The 16,608-nt window shown below is 39.5% G+C and overlaps 1 protein-coding gene across 19 annotated transcripts in view; it reads right to left on the bottom strand.

The window, feature by feature from the left end:
- Positions 1-16,608, bottom strand: part of PLEKHA6 (pleckstrin homology domain containing A6) — a 185,671-nt gene that overhangs the window by 12,575 nt on the left and 156,488 nt on the right. For 12 of the 19 annotated variants that reach the window (XM_056558106.1, XM_056558114.1, XM_056558113.1 and 9 more), the window contains 13 exons: positions 16,000-16,068; positions 15,809-15,889; positions 15,175-15,324; positions 10,489-10,584; positions 10,293-10,404; positions 8,722-8,861; positions 6,598-6,735; positions 6,124-6,253; positions 5,934-6,043; positions 2,065-2,247; positions 1,808-1,972; positions 1,579-1,596; positions 1,218-1,351 (listed from right to left, as the gene is read on the bottom strand). In XM_056558106.1, coding sequence (XP_056414081.1) covers positions 1,218-1,351; positions 1,579-1,596; positions 1,808-1,972; positions 2,065-2,247; positions 5,934-6,043; positions 6,124-6,253; positions 6,598-6,735; positions 8,722-8,861; positions 10,293-10,404; positions 10,489-10,584; positions 15,175-15,324; positions 15,809-15,889; positions 16,000-16,068 — 1,526 coding nt within the window. Of the gene's footprint in view, positions 1-1,217; positions 1,352-1,578; positions 1,646-1,807; positions 1,973-2,064; positions 2,248-5,933; positions 6,044-6,123; positions 6,254-6,597; positions 6,736-8,721; positions 8,862-10,292; positions 10,405-10,488; positions 10,585-15,174; positions 15,325-15,808; positions 15,890-15,999; positions 16,069-16,608 lie in introns of those variants that run through there. The other 7 variants (XM_056558110.1, XM_056558117.1, XM_056558126.1 and 4 more) reach the window with 4 other exon arrangements.

Genomic DNA, 16,608 nt, shown 5'->3' with positions numbered 1-16,608 from the left:
AAAGCATACAAGTTTTATGCAACGTACCGTAAAAAAACATTCCAAAAAACAATGGTGGAATTAAGGTATTTTTTTCTATTTCATGCTAGTGAAAAAAACTTTTTTTTTTCAATAAGTTATTCAATACATTATACAATCATTAAAACAACATTTCTTTTGGCTAATGACCTGTACTACAGATTGACTGCCAATATTTGATCGGTGGCACCCACATACAAAGTACATAGAGCTGGAAGCAGATAGCTCCATACATTGTCTACTGGCCGTGCAGTGTACCTATGGCTGGGCTCCCATTCACTTGAATAGAAGGATATTGGTTCTGTTTGTCTAATCATTGCATCTTACTTATTTTAAAAACTATATAAATAAAGATATATCAGACTTAAAGGCAAACATTTTCAGCATAGTACTTAAAGGGGTACTGCATGGAAGTTAAGAAACATAAAAATGCCCCAAAGCCACCACAATACTTGTTCTGTGTCCTCTGTAGTTATCCATGTGGTTTTTGCAGCTCCTTTGGCCCCTGATGTCTCCTAAATACTTCTTCCTTGTTTGCAGCACAGACTACAACTCCCAGTCAGTCAGCTCTGTATAATGGCTGCCAGCCAACTGCTTTCACTATGTGTGCATGTTCACACTGCAACTCGCACACTCTACAGGTCTTTTCTTTCAGATTATAATTCCTCCAGCAATAAGTCATGCTCTAAATAGCAGAAGTCAGTAATTAGATTTTCAGCAGAAAAACAGCAGCTATGTGCTCAGTTGTGACTGAGAATCTTCACTGCTCTTCTTAAACAGCTCACAAGCTCCTCACACAGGGAGGGGAGGGGAGATGTGGCTGTACAGCAAGAGCTCTAGACCAAACAGAAATCAGGTGGTTTTGTCTTGAAGGGAGGGGTTAAGTCTCACTGAGGAGACAAAGTGGATTTTAAGATTACGTTTTTCTCTCACTTGCTGCATGTAAGCGACAGCTGAAAGAGGGAAACTGCTCTATATAGCTAATGAATGATATTTACACAAATACATAGGTTGGCGAGAGGGAAAGGATGGGCTATGGGGTTAGTTCCCCAGAGTACCGCTTTAAAATGTTACTAAGCCTTCACCAGAAACAATACAGTCTGCAGGAATGTTATACTACAAATACTATTACTAGTACTATCAATCTATACTTAATCTAACAAGTATAAAGATATGAGATTCAACTTAATATTTCCAACCTTGATTTAGCGATTAGCGTTTTAATCCGTTCCACCTTCCTCTGCTTCTCCTGCAGCTCCTCTGGGCTCAGAGGGCTCTCAGGTTCCATATCAACGTAACGCTCTGGAATGAGCACCTTGTCTGGGGTGGAGAGCTGAGACACAGAGACGGACAGACAAAGTGTGATACATACAGTGCAAATGATGAATCCTGCACACAATGTACAAGGTGTCAGTGATGTGGAGTGTTTGTAATGACGTGCATTGAGATCGTAGTAACTGGAATACAACATAGTGGAACACAAGTATTGGACTGTTTATGTTACACACATGTGTGCATGGTAAAGTGTAAAAATCTTATATAAAATTCAGGGAGTGGCACCTTGTCAGATGTGTTGATCTGAAACACAGAGGGGAACAGTTATATTGGTAAAGCAGGAAAAGGTTAACTGAAAAAGAGATAAAAGTTGTGGTACAGGAAGAATAATGTAAGTAATGGGAACATAATGAAGGAGAGGAAGGAGAGGGATAAAAGAAGAGGGGTAGGAATTATATAGGTGAGTTAGAGAAAGGTGACTAACATTTCATAAGTTTGGGTTTTATGTAGTTACCTCTCTGTTGATATCCATATCAAAACCCTGAGGGTCAAGCTCCATTTTGCGCAGACGGGCAATTTCTTCTCGAGGGGATTCATATGCCCTTTGGGATTCTTGGGATCGGATAGCAGCTTCAAGGTCTGAAATATCTACTTCATGAATACTACGATGCCTCCGGACCTGGCAGCAAGAAATCATGTAGTGATTAATGGACATGAACATCCTATAGGAATAATGAAGAAAGTGCTTTGTGTAGTTAAAGCTTGCCTCACCACACGGTATGTGCCCGCTGGTTTTGTCATGCTGGTTTCTGTCTGCTGACCAGATGGGAGCTGAAGACTCCGCCTCTTTTCTTTCATTGAGCCACTTTGATGACGTTTCATGCGATCAATCTGCTCTTCCACGCTCATTTTAGACTTTACCTCACTAGGAAACAGTGCACTCTTTGGACGCTCCTATCAACCAAGTGAATATGTAAGTTATGAGGTATATTTCCATAAACAAGTCTAAATCCATTCACTCTGTTCTAGATAAATCTTAAGATGGCCATACACATAAGATAATGGTTGGCCAAAATGGCCAATTTTGGCAATTTTAGATGATCTTTGTCTGTAAATTACAAACAAATGATCATGTTGAATTTTGCCAACGACAGACTTTTCTGTGCCAAAAGTGTGATCAGCCATGGTGGAATTTTTTTCTTTGAGATCTGAGGATGAGATCAGATGCAAAAAACTGTTTCACATGACTGAATTTAACAATATTTGCGTAGTGAGAAAGCTAACTGGATTAAAAATAAAAAACAAATAAAAAGATAAACAAAAAAAAAAAACAGGATCTGCCAATTTAGTCTGGCATGTTTTCTGCATTATCATTTGTATGAATGATCCCAATGTCCGATTATGATTGGCCATGTTGTGGCCAAACAAAGTTCTATGGGGGAGATTTATCAAAACCTGTCCAGAGGAAAAGTTGCTGAGTTTCTCATAGCAACCAATAAGATTGCTACTTTCATTTTTCAGAGGCCTTTTCGGAAATGAACGAAGCAATCAGATTGGTTGCTATGGGCAACTCAGCAACTTTTCCTCTAGACAGGTTTTGATAAATATCCCCCTAGGTGTATAGCCAGCTTTAGCTAGATCTAGGAAAAAACATCAAATACAAGAGCAGGTCTACAGGACCACTGCCAATGGTGATGTGTGACTGTAGTCTTACAAGTAGATGTTGTATCACATGTAATTCCAGAGGTGATGTAAAGCAGGAATAACTGCAAGTATTTTAATGAGTTTTACCATGGTAATGCAATGGTGCAGCTCTTTGCCACACCATTACCACCCCAGGTTAAAAATGTCCTGTGCTTTCTTACACACTTCCCTAGTTTTCAGAGTAGGCCCTACACTTTTCCAGCAAACCCAGCAGCCCATACACACTTCCAAAGAAATAAAAGAAAACCATCCCCACTTAGGCTAGGTTCATGTGGCTGTTCTTTCCCGTCCCGCTACTCTCCCGTTATTGCTGCTAAATGGACCATACTAACAAACGGATGTAAACTGATGCAAAAGGATGCCATTAAGTGGCATCTTGTTGCATCAGTTTTTAATCCTTATGTATCATTTATTGGTTGCTTACACCTCTTCTGAGTATGCTCAGAAGTAATAACGTAACAAAAACGGATTGAAAATAAATGGATGCAAACGAATGACATTACAGGCTCATCTGTTTGTTAAATGTTAAATTTCATACATCCATTTCTAATCAGTTATTTTTGATGGAGAAAAAATTACTTCATGCAACATCTTTTCTCCGCTAAAAATAAAGGAATAAGAACCAAACAAGTGCAAATGGATGTCAAAGTAATTTAGAAAAATACCATTAACATCAATGGGATCTATTTACAGTCGTTTGCAAGCCGTTTGCAAAAGGCTTTAACGGATTTGAGAACGGGCATGAATTAATGGGAACTGACATTAATGTGAATTAGCCCATAGAGGTCCCAAAATCAGTTCTTTTATGCTCAACATGCAATAACAGTAAGCCTCCCCCCCCCCCCCCCCAAAAAAAAAAAAACTCTACATTCCTAGCAGTTGGAATTCCACTCTATCATACGTTTGTGGATTTAGTGGGAGCTGTATTTACCATCATTCTTCTGCTCTTAAAGGAGTAGTGCAGTGAAAAATAACATCCCATATCCAAAGGATAGGGGGACAAGTTACAGTCCATCCGTTGGGACCCCCTCACGATCTCCTGAATGGGGCCCTGTCAGTCTGCCAAAAGAGGCCATTCCAACCCCCGCAGGAAGCTGGGATACATGGAGGGTGTGTGTCGGCCGACGCTCCGTGCGGGGGTCTGCACCCCCCCCCCCTTCTGGCAGAGTTCCGGTGCCCCATTCAGAAGATTCATAACTTCCCATTCAGGGATTTATAACTTATCCCCTATCCTTTGGATAGGGGATAAGTTATATTTCACTACAGAACTCCTTTAATAACTGCTTAGGTATTTTAAGCTATCCTTATGGTACTTATTATACAGTTCCTAGATACTTATGGTAAATATTATATGGTTCCTAGATACTTCATATAACAGACCTCCTAATAATGGATTCAATATATATACACCTAACAGAACATCCACGGTCACTCTGTAGACCAGACAGGAGGACTTGTATTACTGTACACATGAACTGACATCACAAACACTAACAATAGTGGATACACATATATAATCACCCGTAACAATTGCATATTAATAATATAAGTGTACTAACATATATTATAAGTCCAACATCATCCTCCTACATAGGTGAACATAGAGAGCCAAGAAGGATTTAATATTCATGTGCGAATGCATGGAGCAGTAACAGGATATTTAGAGGTATGTTACAGAGGCTGGCGTTCACGCGCAGCCCGCACCATTTACCACCTCCAGACAGTAAAGCACAAACAGCAGGCGGGCAAAACGCTGTAGGACTGGCTACACATAATGGTTTGCAAACAGTTTTTAACATACAGTACACTATTGGAATTGATCCGGACCAGCCCCAAGTAGTTATCCGTCTATGGACTACAAAATACAAACTGATGTAACACTAGACGGCATATTATAGGAGTTGGATTTACTTTCCTCCTGCAGTACAGATGATCACATGCAGGAGGATATTTATTTACTATTTAAAACACTGGACATTTAAATATGAGCTGTGGCAACTAAATTTAAAGGGGTATTCCAGGAAAAAAACTTTTTTTTATATATCAACTGGTTCCAGAAAGTTAAACAGATTGTAAATTACTTCTATTAAAAAATCTTAATCCTTTCAGTACTTCTGAGCTTCTGAAGTTAAGGTTGTTCTTTTCTGTCTAAGTGCTCTCTGATGACACGTGTCTAGGAAAAAGCCCAGTTTAGAAGCAAATTCCCATAGCAAACCTCTTCTAAACTGGGCGGTTCCCGAGACGTGTGTCATCAGAGATTACTTAGACAGAAAAGAACAACCTAAACTTCAGAAGCTCATAAGTACTGAAAGGATTAAGATTTTTTAATAGAAGTAATTTACAAATCTGTTTAACTTTCTGGAGCCAGTTGATATATAAAAAAAAAGTTTTTTCCTGGATAACCCCTTTAAGATTGAGGGCCCCTCATATAATATGTTGCATATAAAGTATGTAGTGAGACTGGACACAGTACACCTACATTATTTATATACCCTATTTGCATGTTGATTATGGATGTGCACTATAATTAGCATTTATGTTAAACATAAAATATACTTTAGCTAGTCAGTTCATGTGTACAATAATACTAAGTCCTCCTGTCTCTTGGCGTTGATGAGTTTGAGGTTTATGTACATGAAGTTTCTAGGAAATATATTTTTTAACTATGTATTTTTATTCATTTATTAATGGTTGTGACATCTATCCTATAATTAAGTATGAATAACATTTGTACTGATTTCAATACATGAGCTGTCTGGAGAGCCGTGACTTTAACCTGGATATATGTTTCATAGTCTGTAAGGATACATGGAAACTGTTCCACTGGCACCTGGGTCTTCAATTTTGTATATTACATTTCAACATGACAGGCAAGAGAGCTTTCTCACAATGCTACCACTAGCATTAATATGAAAAGTTAAGTCATTTGGTCTCACCCGTGAAATCTGTCCATTTGACGCATGGCTACCTCCTCTTCTAACCACTGTTGGTTTTGTCAATGTTCCTTCCTCATTTGGTGACTTAGTCCGTGGGGGGACAATTCCAACTTAAAAACAGACATAATAAATGAAAAATGCCACCGAATCTCCATACAATAACTATTCCTTTTAAATATATCTTTACTACCTTTATTGATGGCCTGTTGCTTCTCATTCTCCTGGTCAGGTTTTGTCTGCATGGAACTGACCCCTTCATTGGGGAGAGATGTGGAGAGATGAGGTGATTCTCTCTTATATGAATCTAAGCTCGACTTTAACTGCAAAACGAAATGTATCATTAGGTCGAAATATTTGTGAAGGAGACGTAATGTGAGACAGTATATCTGTATACCACTTTGGCATAACTACGCTTTGGTCAACAAGTGAAAGTTTTAGCAGGATAGGAAATACATTGTATACTTTTAATTTGCATCCTTTTTGTCTGCTTGCTAGCACGCACATCATTATTTACACACTGCACACAATTCCACTTATAATTTTCCCACTTAAAGAATATCTACATTTCATAAAGCAAACAGCAATAAAAAAGGTGAAAATATCTTTTATGCATTAAGACATGCACCTGAAGCCCTCCCCTTTTTCCCTTATTCCTTCTAGTTACCTCACTGTGTGGCCAGCAGGGAGAGATAGGGTAAGGCCAAGGCTGGAAGCGGCCCTCCCCTGGGGGTGGAGGGACAGCTGGAGGAGAATCCAGGGGAGTGTACGAAAGAGGGAGAGGGGGCCGAGGGGGGCCCGAGTCCTGAGCAGAGAGGAAGCCAGAAAGCATTAGCAGCAAGGGATGGAATAGGTGAATCATAAGGGTAAAAAAAAGCAGGAAATATAGATAAAAGTCAAAAGAAGGAAATCTAAGCAAGCTCACTGCTAAAAGGTTCTCTAAGTGAATAAGTAATGCAGAAATAATGATTGATTGGAAATGCCCAAAAATAAGGGGGTGGGGAGGGAGAATTTAGTCACATAAATATAAACATATTCATATTTAATGGGATTTATAACCACTCCAGGATATGGCAACTTTAAAGTGCACTTGTAATGCTAATGCCCTACCTGTTCTTCAGATCAGGTATATAAAGTGACAGGTCCATGAAGGGCAGGGCAGTTGCCGCAGCAACTATACGACAATCAGCAAGTTCTGTGCATGAGTCCATTTCCAATCAACACAATACTAGCTTACTGTCATAAGATTTGCCTCAGTAACTGTCCGGCATGAACATGTGTCTCTCCATGGCCAATCAGAAAAACCGGCAGAAGATTAGCTTTACAGGTGCATCACTGAGAAAACAATTACAGGCTGTGATTATACAGAAAGTTAAAGGGGCTTTCTAGTTGACAGCTTAATAATTATATTGTATGAGAAGTTACAAAGCTAACTCATTTACTTTGAGTTTTAACTTACTTTTAAAATTATTACAGTCAGTGAATAGAAACTGTTTATGCAGAAAGGCTGAAATCTTTCCTGGTCGTGACATGCTCACAGAAAAGGTGCATTGTTACTATATGTGACTCCAGATAGGAGTCCGGCCTAAACAGACATTTCTAATGTCACTGTTTAGGCCGGAGCTTAAAAGTGCCTCAGCTGTGAGAACAGGACATGGTCAAAATAGGGCTTTAGTCTCTCATGATAAACAATAAATGTTTCTATTCAATAACAGTTGCTATTTTTTCTTAAAAATTTTGAATATACAGTATACTAAATAACTACAAGCATCTAAAACCACCTTTAACCCTCTCATAACACAAGAGGTTTGAGCCTGGCTATAAGCAAACTTTCACCTTTTTCAAAGTCAAAAAATTTTTTTTTTTCTTTTTTGGCAGACTAGCAGTGTTTGTTACTTGTCTGCAGTGATGTTGTGCCTATATTTCTATGGGACCACTGAAGCCAATCACTGGCCTGAGCTGTGCACGGCCAGTGATTGCCAGCAGTGGTCCATGGGTAGACTTGCATATCATCGCTGCAGTCAAGTAAAGAAGGACTGGAAGCACAGGAATGGCGTTGATGGTGCGGCAGGAATTTTTTAAAATTGGGTTATTTTTTATAGCCTTTCGTGCAACATATGATCACATATGTACATATAAATACTAATAAAGATTGTCAAGTTTGTATGTCAGAGCTGGAACACTTCACATGAGTATTGGAGAGATCTGCGCTAATAAACAGGTGGCGAGCTTGTAATGTACATTGGATCTGACAGGAAAGTGTTAGTGCCTCAGTAAATATGAAAACAAGAAAATGATCAACTCTTCTCTGCATGTCCCCCACTACACAGGAAATCCCTGTAAAGTCATTACTGAAATGATGGGGTTCCCTAGCACTCAAATGAGCACTGTATACAGAGGTGTTTGTGACAAGGAGCTGAGTATTTTAGTTCCCTGTCGCAATACAGGATAAGACTGCCAGTGCAATAAACCTATCCTGCGAACAGAACTACAAGGGAGCGTGTGTAAGGCATCAAACTCAAAATCATGTAATGCGGTCAGCAGGGGTTAATTTACAGCATCAATATTTGTAAATATTTTCATCTGGAAAAAAAATTAAATGTTAACTTGTTTCTGCTTTGTTCTGCTAATATAATTCATGGAATGAAATGAAATGCTTTTAGCTAAATTGCCCAATTAAATGTAGAAAAGACTAACTGAAACCTGTAGAGAAGTACATGTATTACTATCATACTGCACTGCCCCCTGGTGTTGATGCCTATAAGTGAAATATAAAAAAGAACACACTTACTTCACTTGTCGTATGCTTGGTAGGTGATCCCTGAGATCCAGAAATGAGGGAAAATGGACTGAGGGGACTTGTAAGACTGGCTGAGCTCAAAGGGCTTGCTGGACTGTTAGAGGTGAAAGTTGTAGAAGGTCCTGCAACTACTATGGGAGAGGAAACAAATCAATGTTGGGAAGAAAGAGGAATATATATAACTAACTGCACGTAGTCTAAACTAACAAAAAGGTGGCAATGTGCTCTACAAAGTTTCAGTTTATTTCACAGACACTAGTACTAAAGGAAAATTGAACCAAGTAAATATCATATTTAAATTAAATGCAATATGTAAACATTCTTCATGTTTAACACTATTTTGCAGCGTATGTCAAAAGTATATATATATATAATTTTAAGTGCGCATTTGATGGATGCCTCCGACGCATGCTACTGTACATACATACAGAGGTATGCATTGCCCACAGGCTACCATGTTAAAAAAAAAACATTTACAGAGCAATATACATGAATGGAATTCCATACAGTTAAAGGTATGTCACCAAAGGTATATATAACCCTACATATATAGTAGGTAAGGGTACGTATTTGCACTTATGACACCAAAAAGAGAACCATACCACAAATTAAACAGAAAAGTAATAGAATGTAAAAAATAAACTTTATTAATGCAATTTAGTAATAAAAAATAGATAGTAGAATTAAAACAAAACAAGTAGTAGCAATAAATAGGCACTAGTAGACATACAAAGATATAGGACAATGGTAGGACCCAAATACATCAAAATATACAAGTATAAAGAGTAAATGCCGCAGTAGCTGGTAGGATACAAGAATAATACCTGCCAAAAGTATACAATAAAGGGTGCCAGACCATACCTACACCTGAACCCCAACGATCGTTTCGCTATTATGCCGCTATTATGCCGCTTCTTCAGGGGGCGTCTGAAGAAGTGGCATAATAGCAAAACGATCGTTGGGGTTCAGGTGTAGGTATGGTCTGGCACCCTTTATTGTATACTTTTGGCAGGTATTATTCTTTTATCCTACCAGCTACTGCGGCATTTACTCTTTATACTTGTATATTTTGATGTATTTGGGTCCTACCATTGTCCTATATCTTTGTATGTCTACTAGTGTCTATTTATTGCTACTACTTGTTTTGTTTTAATTCTACTATCTATTTTTTATTACTAAATTGAATTAATAAAGTTTATTTTTTACATTCTATTACTTTTCTGTTTAATTTGTGGTACAGTTAAAGGTATATCAAAGTGTATTAGTCTCCCAGAGACCAGAGGGTCGGTTGGGTGAATGGGGGCCTACGGTTGCCTTTGATGTATGCACTGGGTGCTTTCTCATCGCATGCAATAAATGGACACTGCAAATGCAGTATGAATTCCGCTTCACATTATCATATCTTATATGGAGTGCTAATATTAAAATCTCTCCACCACCCAAGCATGTGGGCTGCCAGGTTGGTCATTTTACATGTATTTATTTAATATCCATACAGAATATGCATCCATGTTTTGGCTTATTAACATGTCTTCGGAAAACATTTGGAAACTCAGACTCACCTCTGTGTTTGGCTGTGTCTGTTCCCCTGGAGGGGTTGTTTTTCCTGAGGCCTTCCATTACATCTTGAATCCTCCAGATTTCCCTTTGAATGTGTCTATTCATCAATTCATTCTGACAAATTGTAACACAAGTCATGAATTGCTTCTTCTGACATGTACTGCTTGTAATCCAGAGAAGCATATCAGTATATCTTACCTGTATGTTAAGGTTCAGCTGCTCCCACAACGCATCATGTAAAGCAGAGACCTCTCCCTCCAGCACCTCATACTCCATGCTGCTATTATTTAATGCCTACAAGACAAGAGGTCATTAGGCTAGGTTAGGCATGTAAAACAGCTTGTCATGTAGGATTTAGGCTAGTTTTGAATGACAGAATCTTGAAATGTGTGGGTGAGTGTGGCATGCATGTTTTCCTCTTTTAACTAGCGGACCATATAATGGAATTAAGTCTTACTCTGAAAGAAGTAATATTTGTAATGTCCTTGTCAATCGGGACACATGTCATGTCATATGAAGATAATTTAATTACAGGGGTTGTCCAAGCGAATTAAGAAATTAAATGGCAGAAGGAAATATTATGCAATAAAAATTTTATCCTGCAGAAACTTACAACGCTCCTCTAAAACAGCTGTTTTAGGGTGGTGAAACATAGGAGAAAGCAAGCACCAGCTTTTTCTAAAAGAAAACCATATTTACCACTCAGTATTGTACAGGAGCAGGGAACAAAAATCCCTGCTCCTGTACTTTACCACTGTGGCACAATGGTTACACTGTGAGCGACACACGATGACATCATCTCATACTGCGCTGCCTGCAAGAGAAGTAATGCGCCACACCAAGAGCTCAGACTGGCGGATGAAGAGGCCCTGGCCTCAAAGCGGGAGTTAGGTAACACTATGCTCCCTAACTACTCCTAAAACCCCTCCTGCCTTAAAAAATGACAAATCTTTAAAAAGCTTTGTAGCCTACCCTTATTCTTGCTCACATAGTGTGAGCTGCCGACAGGGGAAAGTGGACGTTCCCCAGCAGGCGCGACGTCACTGAAGTGATATCTCCCTGTAGCTCTCCTTCACAGGTGACGCGCCCATGTCCGGAGTACAGCGGGCACAGCGCTTGCTCACACCTGTCTAATTGACAGGCAGTGAGCGAGAGCTGTGCCTCTTTATGTCCCAAAGCACTTCCTGAGTTTGGTCTCCAGCCAAGCTGGCAGGAGACCAAACTAACTACAGTATATGGAGTTGCAGCAGGGAACAGAATAGAGCCACCTAGTGGCCTTTTTTTTCAATTGCATTTTAAACACATAAAGGTTTAAATTTTTAACAGGTTGACAGGTATTCTTTAATATTTTCTTCGGAGCTGACCTATTGGGGGGAAAACAAATAAATAGGGTGGGGTCTAGAGAATTAATTACCAACTTACTGGGAGGATACACTGCCTAACTAATGGAGGGATACATTGCCTATCTACCTACCTACTGGGGGATATACTGCCTACCTACCTATCTACTGGGGGGATACACTGCCTATTTATTTACCTACTGGGGGGGATACACTGCCTACCTACCTACTAGGTTGATACTCTACCTACCTACTGGAGATACACACTATCCACCTACCTTACTACTGTGGGACACACTACTTACTTACTGGGGGGGAAAAAGATACACTGCCTACCTATCTACTGGGGGGATAAACTACTGATCTACCTACCTACTGGGGGGGGGTACACTACCTATCTACTTACCTACTAAGAGGATACACAACCTATCTACCTACCTACTGGGAAGATTCATTACCTATTTACTTATTGAGGAGATTCACTACCTATCAACCTATCTACTGGGGAGCCCCTGAGAGAGAGGATGACAAAAGAAAAAGGGCCGCTATACATGTATATAGTGGCCTGTTCTTTTGTCATCCTTTCTCTCAGGGGGTCCCATTGATGCCATTATTTGTTGACTGTAAATTGACCAAATAGCTGAGGACTCAGGCTAGTAGATGGATTGAGACTTTATTTGCTATCCATGTGCAACGTTTTGGCAACAAACTGCCTTTTTCAAGCATTTGTTGCCGAAACGTTGCACATGGATAGCAAATAAAGTCTCAATCCATCTACTAGCCTGAGTCCTCAGCTATTTGGTGCTGTATCCACTTTGGACTTTTGCATTCCTTTCCGGGTTGGCATTCCCGGATGATTACTTGCACACGCTGATTGGATCGGTGCTGTCTCTCCTCTTTACTTATTGATTTTACTGTTTATACTGCTGTAACACCATCATAATGATGGAACCCACCATAGTGCAGTCACTCCACCACTGTGATACATATGTATAGGAAATTTTCTGTGATGGTGCCTCACAGTCATCCCACTAGGGATGACATCACTAATGACCCTCAGGTCAATCGCGATCAGTTTTTGAATTCTGCAATGTGTATATGTGTATGTTGTGTAGAAATACAGTGGTCCCTCAGGTTACAATATTAATTGGTTCAGGACGACCATTGTATGTTGAAACCATTGTATGTTCAGACCAGAACTCTATGGAAACCTGGTAATTGGTTCTGAAGCCACCAAAATGTCATCAAAAATAGAAAAAAAGTGAGGATTAAAGAAAACTAAGTAGAAAACTAAAACATAAAGCAAGTCCTTACATATAAAAGTAAGAAAGAGCTGCTGGGAGCTGTAAATCATTGTCTATCTACAGGACAGGAGCTTCTTCAGGATCGTGTACAGTACACGCAATATCCTAAAAAAGTTAAATGGAGCCGCCCTTACCTGGTGTCCAAAGGAGCAGGTAACCCTGGCACAGGTAAAGAGTAGTACGGAACATGTAATACCTCCCTGTACTGTAGGGGGGCATTACCAGACAGCCAGTCATGCATGCATGCACTTCAGTAATTCAGGGGTTTTACCAGTAAAATGCCCATTCTGATTGGTCAGTTCTTCCAGCCATTGACACGTTTCACAGATCTGGACTGTCTGTAGCATTGTATGTTGTGTCTGGTTTCAAGTTACAATGGTCCAGAAAAGACCATTGTATGTTGAAACTATTGTATGTTGAGGCCATTGTAAGTGGAGGGATCACTGTATGTAACTGGACCTGATGAAGAGAGGAGTAGTCCCTTGGAAACACATTGTCTCCACTTGTATTTTCAAATAAATACTACCTTTGATTCATCTCATAATCTATACTTGGTGAGCACTTAATAGCCTAAAATCGGATTTCAGAGGGAATTCCCTGCTAGGAAGACCCTGAAAGTCCTGACACTCTAAGTCTTTTACTTCCAGAGATTTACTTCCAGAGATTTATTTCTTCAAAAAATTTGTAAATTACTCTTTGCGTGAACAGTGGGTAAGAATATTAATTATAAATTTGGATATTACACCAGAAGAGGAGGGATTAATTATTGCTCCATGGAAATTAACAAAGACCGGTAGGGACCACTAAAGTATTGCCACTGAAGTGGTGTGATTTTTAACATAATGTTTGGTGTTATATTTTATAACATTTCTTTCTGCTAAAAATCTTTTCTTCATCTTAAGGACAAGCCCTTTGAAGGGGAACTATTCTTTTAAAAAAACATATTGCATGTTTGGGCATAAATGGGCATAAATGTTCAACTAACTGATGAATCCATTTGTTTCTGCTTGGCTGTCCTCAGAAAGCTGAGTATATCACTTACTGATTTATAGAATCTTTTAATAAGTCTATACACCACTTGTGTTACTTTCAGGATAGCTGAGCAGTGCAGAATAGAAATAAACAGGCCCAGTGCTCAGCAGAGTGCTTTTACCTGTTCATTTTAGCAATCAGTGGGGACCTTAAAGGGGTACTCTGGTGGAAAACTTACTTTTTTTTTTAGCAACTGGTGCCAGAAAGTTAAACAGATTTGTAAATTACTTCTATTAAAAAATCTTAATCCTTCGAGTACTTATTAGCTGCTGAATACTACAGAGGAAATTCTTTACTTTTTGGAACACAGAGCTCTCTGTTGACATCACGAGCACAGTGCTCTCTGCTGACATCTCTGTCCATTTTAAGAACTGTCCAGAATAGGAGAAAATCCCCATAGCAAAAATATGCTGCTCAAAAGTTCCTAAAATGGACAGAGATGTCAGCAGAGAGCACTGTGGTCATGATGTCAGCAGAGAGCACTGTGTTGAAAAAAAAAAAAAAAGAATTTCCTCTGTAGTATTCAGCGGCTAATAAGTACTGGAAGGATTAAGAATTTTTTAATAGAAGTAATTTACAAATCCCCTTTTAAGGAGTACATAGCATAGGGGATAAGTTTAAGATCGCGGGCGGTTCGACCGGCTGGGATCCCTTGCGGTCTTCTGCCCGGCACCCCAGCAGTCCCCTGGAAGGGGTTGTGTCGACTCCCCTGCAAGAAGCGGCGGCTGACAGGCCCCCTCCAAATATCCCATAGCGCAGGGATCTCAAACTGGTGGCCCTACAGCTGTTGTAAAACTTAAACTCCCAGCATGCCTGGACATGCCCAGACAGCCATTTGCTGCAGCTAATGGCTGTCAGGAATGCTGGGAGTTGAAGTTTTGCAACATCTCGAGGGCCACCACTTTGAGACCCCTGCCATAGAGAAACATTAAGGGAGCCTAAATAGGGGATCAGTTTAATTGCATTGGAGTACTCCTTTAACACATGGACCCCACTAATCTAAACTCCTTAAATGTCATTATGACATGTTGGAAGATTTTTTGAAACAATTGTTAAACTATAGCTTTGTTTTTGAGCAGTGGAGGATTGTCCTGATCATCAGTAATGTGTGTTTGGCAGGCGGTAGTTTTATTAGTAACTGACATACATTTTTTTTGCTGTTGTTACACTCAGTAACCTATTGTTATGGCTGTCACCATATGCCTTACCGTGGTGGCCTGCGAGAGCTCCACACGGATACTGATCAGCTGGTTCTGGAGAGATTCCTTCCGATGCAGTAATTTTTCGGGAAATGCCGTCTGACTGCCAAACATCTCCATCTCCTGATGAGTTCCCATAAGTGCACTCTCAAGGCTCTCCTACAGAGGGAGGCAAGCAGTCACAGGAGACTTAGTTTTCTCATTACTTTCATTCATTGTATTTTAGCTGCAAACAATCTTTGTTTAAACATGTCTTTACTGAAGTATGTATAATGGCTATTGATGGGTATGTATGCTGGAATGATTTACATCTATTCATATGCCAAGTTTACTCCAGAAATGTTTACTATTATTACTCTTTTTGGACATTATAACACAATCCTGTTCCTGTTTACGGACACTCTTTTACCAAGGATGACCTATTGTGAGACCCAGTTATTTATACTGCTATTTTTTACTGTGCAGTCTCTTAATGTTAAATAAAAGCCCAGTTTGCCGCTGAAATTCCATGTATCCATATACAGTATTGTAAATAATGTTATGTATTTGATCCTATTTTTTTATTCATTCTTCCTTAATGTCAGGTCCTGCATTTGACCATAGCAGCCTTAGACAGATGATGAATAGTTGTAGTTCCTCTTACCTTCTCAGCCCGTAGCTGTTGCACTAACCGGTCCTGCTCCCTCACCACCTTGTGTTGTTCGCACAGCCTACCCAAGAGTTTCTAACAGAAAGAAACAAAATGTCCTTCATGCTGCTGCTTTGTCCTTATCACATTATGATGAAAACTTTATGATGAACAAACACAAATATCTTCTCACAAGGAAAACTTACATCTGTGTCCTGTTCATTGAACTTGTAGCTTTGCAAAGCTTCTCGGTATGGATCTGCATAAGGAGATACCTAGGGAGTACAACACAAAGAAATATGCTTAGAATTTGTAATTTGCAGAAAGTAATTTATAGGGGACCAAATATGTTAAGATGTTTCGGCATGGATCTTAGAAACTGGGTGACCTGCAGTGCTGAGCCACATCTGGAGAATAAAAGCCTCAGGAGACTGGGCAACCATTTTTTTTTTTAGAAAGAAAAAGATATGGTCACTCAGATCCTGAAGGGTGGACTTATGTCTGAGCTGGTGAATGAGAGTATTACATGCTGCAGTCATTTACTGGCGTTATGGAGGTTGTTTTTTCCATTGTGTTAATCCAATTTCAAATCCATTCTATGTTCATCTTTCCCTTATCACATTTCAAGATCTATACGAGTAAATGACACTGCATGGTGTGACACCCATGTAGATGACACAATGACACCTCTGTTTGCCATAAAAAGCCCATACCAACAAATGTGCATACTTTTACAGCTCAAGTTATTTATACAAGTAGATAACAGCAGTACCCATGGTAATCTGCATTAACCGAATGGTAGGTAGTTGACTGAA

This window comes from Hyla sarda, chromosome 2, assembly GCF_029499605.1.
Source record: "Hyla sarda isolate aHylSar1 chromosome 2, aHylSar1.hap1, whole genome shotgun sequence".
In the NCBI taxonomy this organism is placed as follows: domain Eukaryota; kingdom Metazoa; phylum Chordata; class Amphibia; order Anura; family Hylidae; genus Hyla; species Hyla sarda.
Note: the sequence above shows the minus strand (reverse complement) of the source record. Positions and strands in the feature narration are given on the sequence as shown.